General features: G+C 37.1%; 2 protein-coding genes across 3 annotated transcripts in view; one reads left to right on the top strand and one right to left on the bottom strand.

Annotated features, from left to right (window-relative positions):
* Nucleotides 1-11,972, top strand: part of CENPP (centromere protein P) — a 111,796-nt gene that overhangs the window by 24,658 nt on the left and 75,166 nt on the right. The window lies entirely within an intron of this gene.
* OMD (osteomodulin) lies at nucleotides 3,669-10,944 on the bottom strand. Its single transcript, XM_057368075.1, is given in 4 exon segments — nucleotides 3,669-6,878; nucleotides 7,419-8,374; nucleotides 10,713-10,920; nucleotides 10,923-10,944. Coding segments are annotated over 4 exon segments (1,506 nt in total). The 3' UTR covers nucleotides 3,669-6,558.

Raw genomic sequence — 11,972 nt, 5'->3', positions numbered from 1 at the left:
GTTGACTTATTAGACAGTTTATTGGAAAATTGGTTTCACAATAAATACTTGCTTTGAGTAAAGTTCTGTTTCAGTTCTATAGATAATTCAGTAAACACTGTCCAGGTGTAGAATTTCCATCTGAACTATGAGCAGCAGTTTTCTGGATTTGTAATGCATTTCTTCCTCCCCCATCCTTTTCCTCATTATGAATTTTTGGCAGTCAGCACAAATGGGAGACAGATGACCAACATTGAAAGTTTATAGAGTAGTTTTCTCAAGTCTTTAAAAAGTATGTAGAAATAAAATCTAGTGGGAATATATCCAGTTGTACATTTTTATTGTTATACATTCTTTTTTTTTCTAGAGTAATATTGATGATAAACTGTGGACCTTTTGGTCCCCCTGTTTTTGTTTAAGTTTTCTTTTAAGTGCTGCCTTGTTTAGAAGCCAAATGTCTGTAGTAAATCTGCAGATTGGAGAGTGACCACAGCCAGTTCCTTTCTAAAATCTCTTTGGGKTTAATGCTACCAGTTTCTGAACTAGTTAGGATTTTATAAAAATATTTGTAGTTTAGTTAATATGCACATTTAACAACGGGATAGTTTGGGCTTGAAAGTTGCTCTAGGATGGTGCTGTAATGTTGTCACAGAGATGTGAAGGGAGSAGGATCAGTAATAATGGAAATTGGGCCCTGAATCCCATGGGATGCTCTTCTGCTGGAACAGTAAGGACACCAGGAGTTTGGAAGTGGTTAAATAAATTGCAGTGTCAGTACCATCRTACCATCCCTCCTGGCTTCATGCATGTCTGGGAAGTCATGACACAGCTCTGCTTTGTRCTGAGCCTTTCCAGCTGCCACCCCTCTGCCAAACATCCAGGTTAGCATTTCCTCTGCCTCTRGGGCATCCAACTGCTTTCTATGCCTGAATAATAAAAGGATAGCTATTCTGAGGAAGAGGAGTATTAAGTATTGAAGCTGAAAGCAAGATATAACATGTTAAAGATTTGTTGTATTCTGGTAATTTATTTTGTAAACTTACTAATCTGTAAGAATCAAGTCCCAGATTTCACACATATGTACACAGAATGTCTTAGGAATGGCTTCATCTTTTCCTTTTATATGACAGTGTCAAAAATGAGGGAAAATTACTACATAATTGAGGCCTTGAAAATGAAGGAAGTTTTCATTCAAGGAAACTCTTGTTTGCTTTGATCTGCAAGAGAAGAGGCTCCTGATCGTTAGATAACCTCAGAAACAGTTTCTGCRCAAAACATTGTGAAAAGTCTGTGTTCATCAGGCTGGATAACAAGATTTTGGTGGTGTGCTTATCACAAAAAGGTGGTGGTGTATGCACTCACTGCAATACAGGCCCTTCTCAGAAACTCATGAACACTTGCTTACAAATACAAAGAGTGAGATGTTTGGAGTTCATTTGATATGTTATCAATGTGTAGCTTACAGTGCCAAGTAAAGTAGCAGTCTTGTCCCATGTTTTTTTCTGCTTTGTCATCTTTTATGTCAGGGAGAAGAAAATATATCAGCAAATAATGTCAGATAAAACCATTTTTTATCTGAACATGTACCAGATGCTCAGATCAGCACGGCAATGGGGATGGTACAAGGGGCTGCAAACAAGCAAGGGGTGTATTGCTTTATTTCTGCTCAGAGTGACTAGAAACAACCACAATATCCMAATCATGTGAGATGAAAAATGTGGTTCATATGCACTGGCAGCAGAGGAGCTTACAGGAAATACCCTGGCAAGCAGAGAGTGCTTTCTAGGCACTCTTAGTGCTTGGAAATTGGATGTATAAGTGTCTGTTGCTTGGACTCTGGTAAAAGAGATCTATGTAGTTGGAAGGTGGTTTCTTTTCTGGAAACCTAAACCTGCTGTGCTGTTAACTCACTGAGCTCCAGTTTTTGAAGAGGGCCTAATAACATATTRGTGTGGTTTTTGATTTCCCCATGATAGCTTGTTTGCACCGACTGATATCCTCACAAAGGAATTTCACCTGAAGTGTTAGACATCTGAAATGGTTATTTGTACTAATTTTGTTGGCATGGAATCATGGCTTGATTTTGAGCAGTAGTCATTTCTCTGCAATTTTTTAAGGCTATAAAGTGCGGCTGAAGGTGTAAATGAACCACAAGGCTGCTTTTCTTGTAGTGGATGGAGCCCAAGCCAGTCTAACAGGGACACTCTGGATTCTGCTGTCAGAAGACTTTACTTTAGGTGGAAGGGGTTGCATACAGAGCAGGTGTAAAATTTGTTCCCCAAGGTTCCCTTCTGTCATGCTAGACAATCAAGAGTAAAGTGCTTTTTTTAGGAGAGAAAAGGTCAAAGATGGGTGGGTATGGACAGCAGAGATAGGAAAAACATGGGAGAGCAAGACAGAAATGAGGGGAACTCTCCAAACCACACGTTGCTGACTAAATCTTCAGCATCTGGGAAGAAATCTAGTATTTAGTCCTGTTTGTATGCCAATACAGAGTGGAATTCCTCTGTATAAGGCTGGTTGGAAATGACTTCTCCAAGGTGCCTGTGTRAATTACATGTGAGGAAGGGCTGGCACTGCCTGTATAAAGGCTTKTGGCTGTGCAGTGGGAGGCAGAACACTGGAAAAAGAAAAATGGGGAGGAAAAAACTTAGGGCCTTGTCTCTGGGGGATAGGTTAATAGGGCTATGAGGCAGCAGTAGGGGGAGTACYAGAAAGCTGCTATCAAGATATTCCTTATAGTATAAAGCAATGCTGAGATTCTTTTAAATAACTCAGGTTTGTTCTATATTTAGGCAAAGAAAGTGTGTTTTGCAGTTGCTTAAAGACCTTGGCTTTCACCTTGTATCCTAGTCTCYAAAGAATAATATTGGCTAGTTCTGTAGTTTGAGTTTTTACTGTTTGTAAGTGTTCTCAGGAAAAAGTAGTATGGAATATTGCTCAGCTGACTTGTGTGCTTATGGTGAACACTGGGAATCGTTTCTACAGAATGCTCCAAAGTCAGCATCTTCTCTTGGTCAGAAATTAGAGTGGGACAGAACAAGATGGGCACAAATTAGGAAAGGTTTTAAAGATTCTTGGGCACAATGCTGAATTTTCTTTTGTGTGTTATTTTTTTTCTCCATGTGGAAGGTAACATGTTTGAGGTCCTTGGCATAATTCTTGTGTGCAGTGTTATTTAAATGCTTCACAATGTTAACCAGCTGTTCTGGATTGGAGTAATTACAATAAAAAAGCTTTTGCAGAGGAAAAGACAGTTATTAAACCAGCCTGATAACAGGTAGAGAATCATCTGCAAGCAGTGAGACATAGATTTACTGTTAAAGTGTGCAAAAGCATTAAGTGATGTTAAAACTAAACTCGATGGTTCTATTTTCATTCTTTTGAAACCCAGAAGATGTAATTTTTTGGAATGTTTCTCTACACAAGTTTTATTTTCTAAAACACAGGCTTCTTCTGCTTGATGGTTGTGTAGGATTAATTCTACTTTCTAAAACTTGTATCTCTAGTGCTGCTGCAAAAATGTGTGATGTAAAACCTCTCTGACTGCTGCATTCCCTTCTGCTCTTGCTTGAGGTCGTGATACAGGGGGTAAAAATAGTGTCAAGGCAGTTTAATACCAGTGCTTATGATGGGGTTGCATTTATTCTGGGAACTAAAAGTATCCCAAAGGGAGGAGAGAGCAAGCTCCTGGTTTGTTTGCTGGTTTGAGGACTGAAGGAGATTCTATAGAAGAGTTGTTGTGTAAAGCAAAGTATATTCCAACACAGCATCCTTGAGGGATGGAGGAGGGTTCAGAGGTAGTATTAAATGTAAAATAAATGTCATTGTGTCTGAGAGAGAAAACATAGATCATTCTTCAAGATTCACAATTGACTGAGAATTACCCGAGGTGAAATAGTTATGCATAAACATTTTTATGAAAAGTTGCAACAATTTCCAAGACTCTGTGAATTAAATTAATTTAGGTCACTGTTAGGGCCAGCAGCTGCACAATGGAGACAGCTGAAAAATGACCTAATGATTGTATGAACATCCTTCCATATGTTTCTGATTTACAATCAGAATTTTTTAAGGCTGAAGACATTACCTTTATTTCTTGCATTTCTGGAAAAGAAAAGCTCCTTTTATCAGTTACTTTGTTATAAAGGAATAAAGCACATYGTAAAAATCATGCACAATATTGAACAGAAATCAATAATCAAGAAATACAAATGATAACCAGAGCAACAGACCCCTGTTCACCCAGACYCCTCTGTCGAACATATGTTCTCTTGAACTTTGCTATGTAACATCAGTTATATCCTGAAACAAGCCAACCTACTGTACTGCAATTTATTACAATTTCTTAGAATTCCTTCCAGAATTGGCATTGCTTCCTTATGACAGTATCATCATTTGTTGGGAGCTGTTACTGTGTCCACTGGGACACTTGAGGCAGGGCCCCAAGAATCATTGGCCTTATCCATATTTTACTGCASAGTTCCAGGCATCTGTTCCTTGTGCTGTTCATGGCTCCTCTTCGCATTTATCTGTTTTGTGTTGTCATAGGGGGATGTTGCTTKATTTTCTTTTTTTTTCTGTAGCTAATGAATTAATGCAATGAATTAAAAGATTGTGTTATTATTTATTTTCCTTTTAAATTAATTAGGTTGCTAGAAATATAAATTTTGGGCAAAATGGTTTAAAAATGTTTATATTTGTGGAATTCTATAAATTGCAATTTAATTTATACCTGTAGAGTTCATACTTTTGCAGCAGCAGTGGAAAATGATGGTGAAATCTCTTTGGTGTATATTTTTTTAGTATTTTTGGTATTTGCATTTGGTGTACCATTCACTTAAAATCTGAAATAGTTGAAAGGTTCTCTAAAGTTAACAGAATGCATGTATATGTTAATRAAGCTATAAAGGTATAGATCGATCTAAATTCTGGTATATACTGTACATATATGTTATTAAGTACTTCAGTGAAGGAATGAATRCATGCATGTGTTCCTTATTCATAAACCCAGAGGTACTTGAGGGTGATAAATGTTAATTTTTTTTTAAAGGAGAACAGATTTCCTCAGTTACTTGTCTGAAGATCCACAACTTAATAATGATAGAATAAATTTTGTATCTACAAATGCGTRCAAGTTGTTCTCGAAGACTACATCTATTTTTAAAGTTGATAATCATAGCTTTACAATAAATCTTTGTCTTCAAAAGAAGTAATTTTWAAAATTTTCTTAATATATGAGTCAGTACATCAGAAACCATATATGTGAAGATCAGCTTAAAAAATAATTGAAATTCTAAGAGAAAAAAGGAACCTGCCTATCTTCTTAGAAATTCAAATCTGATTACATTGTACTTTAAGTGCAGGATAGCTAAAAAGACTATATAAAATTATGCAAAGTCTGTAGTATGATGTATGGATCTATTACTTGCAAACAYGTAATTTTGCTGTAGAAAATAGTGATTTATCCTTACAGCTAGAAAAGCTCTATCAGGAAAARCCACTGAAAAATAAAAATGGAGAAAAAAAAGCAATAGTGCCCTACTTATCTTTTCCTGTAGTTACTTGGATCTGTTTCTAGGCATAAACATGAGTTTAAAAAATGTGCATAGCTCAAAGTTTTCTTCAGGTTACTTAAAGCAGTGTTGATTCTACTTTGAAGCAGAATGCAGCTAATTGGTGTTAGCTGTGCAGAGGGATAGTCTAAATTAATAGTTAAAAAAGCCTGCAATGCTTTTCTTTGCTCCTGTTCTTCTTGATGAAAAATTCTAAATGAAAAGATTACATTACATTTCTTTGTGTCTTCTAAAMTAAAATGGGCTGAAGCATAGAGAAAATATAAATAGTAATGGTTCAGGTGTGTTAATGCACATCCTTCTCCCCAGATCCCAGCAGCTTGGTGGAAGATTGTTTATTGCCTGTGGTAATAATGAGCTGAAATCTCATTGGAAGGATTGTGAGAGTTGAGATACAGCCAGAGAATCAAATATTGTAATACAGCTTGTCAGGGCATTTGAAACAGTATGTTTGAGGCTTCACATTGGTGATTTGCTTGTCCAATTAGAAATTGGAAAAAGGAACATTTGTATTTCTGGGAGATGTGAAAGAACCTTGTGGAAGTATTTTGTAATCTTACTCTCTTGTTCTTTGCTGTAGTGTGTCTCTTTGCTTCTGCTGTCAGCAGTAGGATGTAGAACTAGAGRGATTTTGGTCTTAATCACTTGTTCCTATTGAATGTGACAGTGATTTGTATTTTAGTCATTTGGCAACTGGATCACTTAGGACATAAAAGTTTTTCAAGTCCATTTTCTTTCACTTTGGCTGCTCACACAAAAGTGAGCCCATAATCATCCCAGGTTGTGTGAACATTAGACTTTTATCTAATGCTCAGGTGAGGGCTCTTTGTTCCTAGGATTGTTTTTTACTACACCAATAACAGGACAATTACTGTCTTTGAAATCCTATCTCCACTTTATAGATGCATCTTAAATATCTGAAACTATCCACTTGTTCTAAGATGGATATGACTAACCCACATTAATGAAAAATTTCTGTATATACTTATTAGCAATGATTATTTCAGTGATAGTAAGGATGAGAATAGCTGTCTTCTGCCTCATGGTCTTCTTCAGTTTCTTGATTGAGCGTTTCATGATTGTCTTCTGCTTCCTGGAATTCCTCTGGTGTTAAAAACCGTCGGAACACCGGTGTTCTGAGCCGAGTGGGCCTGTTGACAGTGACATTTTGCTCTCCATAATAAATGGTTCTAATGAGAGGGAAGCAGAAGAAGGCGTAGGTGCTGATGGGGCTTGTGAGCTTRTTCTGATCCACCCGTATGTAGGTTAACTGATTGATGTTGAGTGGGTCCAGAGTTGGGCACATCAAGGTCACGTTGATGTCTGTAAGAGAGTGAAAAATATTAATTATAATTCTGAAAGTGGTTCTATTTAAGACCCATTATGAAGGTGATACTTATATTTTGAAATTTAAAATGAAAAATATTTTTTGCATGGTAATATAACCCTTCTCTGTGTTTTAAATCAGTTTTGTAAATGACAGTGGGACCAGTTTGGGTGTTTGCAAACTATAATATTGTGGAGGAAAGAAACAAATGTGACTACCACTTAAATTTTTTATTTGTGTTTTATGTGAATGGAATATTTTCGTAATTTCTTTTCTTTGTATGTTTTTRTCAGTTGCCAAATCAGAAGCCATTTCCAAAAAGATTTTAGCTTGTTATACGRAAAACTGATATTAATGTTTACAAAGAATTGCAAATTAGGGGTAAACTACAAAAGTTAAATCCTCTCTAATTTCAAATTGKTCTCAAGTGACTGAGGATGTGTTTATATTGCATCCTGAAGARTATGGGATGATATTCTCCCCACACTCCTCCCATGACCAATACCAAAATCCACCAAGTTTACCCATCAACCTACTTTCAATTTCATTGCCTTCAATGTACAAATGCTGCAGACTTCTTGGAATATAGAACACCTGTTTCAATTTGTTATGTCCAAGATTAAGTTCTAGAAGGTTGGGTAGATTAAAGATGTTGTATGGAACATTCTGCAGGTTATTGTGGGACATTCTTAGAGCAATGATTTGGGGAAGTCTGCTGAAATAGTTTTCTGGAATGTGAGAAATGGAGTTATTTTCAAGAGAGAGATGCCGAAGTGATGATGGCAGGTCAGGAGGCATAGTCTGTAATTTGTTGTTGCATAAGTTAAGCTGCATTAAATTTTTCATGTTGGAAAAGGGTTTTTCTTTGAATACTGAGTCATCAAGTAAGTTATTGCAAAGGTCAAGCATGGTCATGTTGGGCAGTCCTTCCAATGCATTTCCAGGTAGCCGGGAAATTTTATTGAAACCGAGGAGGAGTCTCTCTAGAGAGCTGGGCAGAGGGAATGGAAATTCTTCTAATTCATTGTGTTGTAAATGAAGTTGCACTAAGTTTGAAAGTTTGGCAAAAACACCATGGTCAATCATATGGAATTTAATTTTGTTGTGGCTGAGGTTAATTTCCCTTACAAAGGTGACATTAGTGAATGGTCCTGCAGGCACGGCTTCAATGTTGTTGTTTTGAAGATAAAGTTGTTGCACATGACTGGGGATGTTTGGTATTGTCTTGAGTTCCCGGTGATCGCAGTACATGGATAAGGGAAAAGCTGGTGGACAAAAGCATTCCCTGGCACACTCAACTGGAAAAGGGAAACGAGGAACTTCAACTTGGGTGTTTGGGTTAAAATAATATGGAAGCTGATGATCTGGCTCCCCACCATATTCATCCTCAAAATCATAGTCTTCATATTGGCAAAAGACAAAAGCAGCCCAGAGGAGGTGAAAGATCAATAGTTGGCCCAGAATTCCCATATTTAAATCTGTATATTGTGACCTGTTGATGAGAAGAAATATTAAGTTTTAGATAGTCATAAAGTAAATGACATAAACATTTTAAGAAGCAGCAATATATAATGAAGTAGAAGAATGCCTTTTTTTTTTTTGGCAACAATGTCTGTCACATTTCTAGCAAACCCCCAAGTTTTGATCTGTACTTCCACGTAAAGAACATAAATTTACTGTCCTTAAAGTAAACAGAGGTTTTCTGGTCTGACTTCAGACAAGGAACAACTTGTGCCTGTGCTGTGCTTGGTACTGAAGGGTACCATAACAGATTGTTTCTATAAAGAGAACATTGAAAGAGATTACTTGGAAATATTGTATATYACCTAAAATAGAAATTTACATGGCATTGCAAATTGTATGTTCTGTGATATTTTGTGTTGTTTTTCCATTTTCCACAAAACATTATTGACTCAGTACTGTGTGTTGATAAAGTGATTTTTCGGTTCCCAACATTTAGTGAAATCCAGTMCTATTCGTCCATTGTGCACTGCACATCATGTAAAATCTTCAGTGATAAGTTTTCTTTGTAGTCTTCTCGTGTTTCTGAAATCATATATACTTTATAAATGTGAACCAATTGACTTTCCAAGTTCCCTTCTGAGGTGAAATCCTGATGCTGTGAAAGGAAAATCATTTTGCAGGTCAAATTTCTGATGCTCAAAGCCAGTCTAACATTTTAGAGCACTTTATGTGGTCAGAGGAACCCTGTTACTTGTCAAAATAAGAGTTGTGTATCATGTCAAGCTGTTCAACTTAAACAGCCGATGAGTCAAAATGTTACATTGCAGGTCAAACCACAGAAACCATGGAAAGGTTTAAGAGACTCAGCTCAGTACAGTACAAGAACCCTGAAGCAGAGAGAGAAAAACAGATTTCTCCTTTTTTTTCCTGTATGTTTTGTACCTAAGGGACTTTGTTTCCTTGTTAATCTCAGTATTTGTTTACTGAACRCTATCAGTAACAAAGGAGATGAGACTTACAAGTGGTCATTTCAGATGATTCCTAATGGTAATTACCTAATGCATGATGTATTCTAAGAGTTGAACAAGAGAGAGAGAATTTGAAGGAGAATAGTAGTAACAAACCCTTGGAATTTAATGCATCCTTGTAATCATCCTGTGTGGCACAGAGCCTGTGTGTCCAGTGGCTGGTGTCATCACGTGGCATTGCCTAACCTGCATAACTTTGCATTTGAAAGTAATCAAACTTCATAACGGATTACAACCTTGAAAAGAAATTCAGTGGAGCCAGTTGTTTGGAGCTCCAAACAGGCAGGTCCTTAGCAAAGCCAGGGACTCCATACCCCTGCAGCATCATGGGATGYCTGAGCTAATTAAGCAATTAGCAGAGTCACAGAGCAGCCTCACACTGCCTGTGCTGCCTAAATGCACTGTGCTCATAAACTGTGCAGACAATTGCTGGGCTGTGCTTGGGGAGGGATTCACTGGGCTTCAGRTTTCAGCCAGTGCGTGTCAGAATATCAGAATATCTTCTGATCTTCTAATCAGTCCTGTTGGTGTCTGCTCGTGTAAAATCTGTCTCTGACTCCTGTGACTGCCTTCTGGTTTTGTGGAACAGATTGTTACACATATGTCCCCCTTGCTCCTTGTTTCCTTTAATTCCCCCCTCTTCARCGGCAGTCCAGAACTTGGGCTTCACCTTCTGGTTCTATTCTTTCAGCACTTCTACTGCATGTCACAAAATTTCCAATCAATAATTTTTGTTCTTGGTGCCACAATTGTCCTTAAAACCAGGAGGAACAACTCTGGAARGTTGCTCAGTGTGAGGAATAAGGCCATTATGGGATGGAGCTACTTGCCAYGTGGACAATGTGAAGAGAACTCCCATCATGTCAGATGAAACGATAAATAAGAGGTAATATGTACCAAAGTCTCCAATAGGTTTTATGGAGAGAGGAGCTGGTTTTGTGGGGACCTTTTCATACTTTGGCTGTTGTTGAATGTCTTACTGATAGAATGGTAGCTGTCCTGCCAGGCTTGCAGGTCATGTCTCAAAGCACCGAGACACTGACACTTCCTCATGAAATATTTCTAAGAACTCATCTAGCTTTAAAACAGCYATGTCAAGTGAAACTTGGTAACAGGAGATGCAAGTCAGATGCACACAATATGATAAAACATATAATTGCAATGCTGAAAGAAATAGAAGATCTTAAAAAGCTCGATTCTCTACCATCTGTAATGAACTCAGAGCTCAGTAACTGTATTTGTAAGCAGTTTACTAGCTGAAAACTAAATATTATATAACATGCATGAATCACTCTTCACTGAAAAACAACACAATAGCTTCATTTTATTCCTGCTTACCAAGAAAACTTACTCCTTGGAAGTCTGAGAAGTTCAAGTTGTAGAGAGAAGCAAGTTCTTGTGCTGGTGAAATCATCTGAGACATAGCCTACCCCAGCTGGAGGAACAAAAGGTCTGCCTAAGCCACATTTTGTGGTGAGGAGCCTTGTGGGAAGGCAATACAAAATAATAGCCTTGGCCCCTCTTCTGATTTGCCAGTACAATTGAAAAAAACTGCTTTGTGCCACATCATCAYTTGCTGTACATGCTTTGTCATAAGGCTGTGAAGCAATTCCTCCTTTTGTTAAAATCGCTTCAATATAATTGGCAGGATTCTTTCAGTGTTACCAACTCCCATTWAAAAAAAAAAAMCAAAAAAACGGAGACTAAGTCCTTAAAAATTATTACAGAGGTTATTAGTTCATAGTGCGGGTTCAGTTGCAGTGATTCAGTTCTGCAAAGGGTTTGTCCTCTGAGGACGAAGTTGAGGAACAGTAAAAAAATTAACCTTATCAAAATCAAGAGGGAGCAAGTGTTACACAAAACCTCTTATAAGCGTCTTCTTTACTTTTTTTCTCTCTACAATGTCTGTGTCTTGTCTCCTTCCTGCAGAGGACTTGTGCTATACAGCACAGTTGGTGTGGTGGTGTTAAAGTTCAGCATTCACAGWCACTTTCCAACATCTTTTTTTGCTAAGTTGTAGAGAGCATAAATCTTAAAAAAGGGGCGAGTATGACAAGAACCATAAATCATTTTACTCAACAAAAATATTCATCTTAGGTTTTAAGAGGAATTAAACAAGAAAGGTACAGTTATCTGCCTTTGCTGCTATATGATACTTAAATAGGTCAAATATGCAAAAAATTGAGAAAATGGACAATTTTTTGTGAAGTGGTTTAAGCGTGTGATTTATCCAAAGCATTTAATTATGCTTTTGGTTTGGTAAATGAATTACATTTCAAACTCTCTTCACAAGGAAGAATCTGGTTCTTAAAAGTTCTTCTTAAAAAGTGCCTTTAGAAGTATGACGGGTTTTTAAAAATGCAGTAGTAAGTTTACTTTTTTGTCTTTGAGCTTTGTGAAGCTGATAATTTGCTCAACCTTTTGAAGTTTCCTCTTCAATATTGAGGMCAAGAATATGTTTAAAAAGATAAATCATACATTATTCTAACATTTAGGATATAAAGAAAAGCACCAGAAGTCATGACCAAAATGGTATTGTAGGAGTTGGCAATACTGGAACTAAATTAAAGCAGCCATGTATTTATTAAGAGAATACAG

Source organism: Malurus melanocephalus, unplaced genomic scaffold, assembly GCF_030028575.1.
Source record: "Malurus melanocephalus ecotype Western Australia unplaced genomic scaffold, MMel_1.1 scaffold_87, whole genome shotgun sequence".
Taxonomy (NCBI): Eukaryota; Metazoa; Chordata; class Aves; order Passeriformes; family Maluridae; genus Malurus; species Malurus melanocephalus.
The sequence above is the reverse complement of the archived record's forward strand: the minus strand, read 5'-3'. Positions and strand labels throughout refer to the sequence as shown.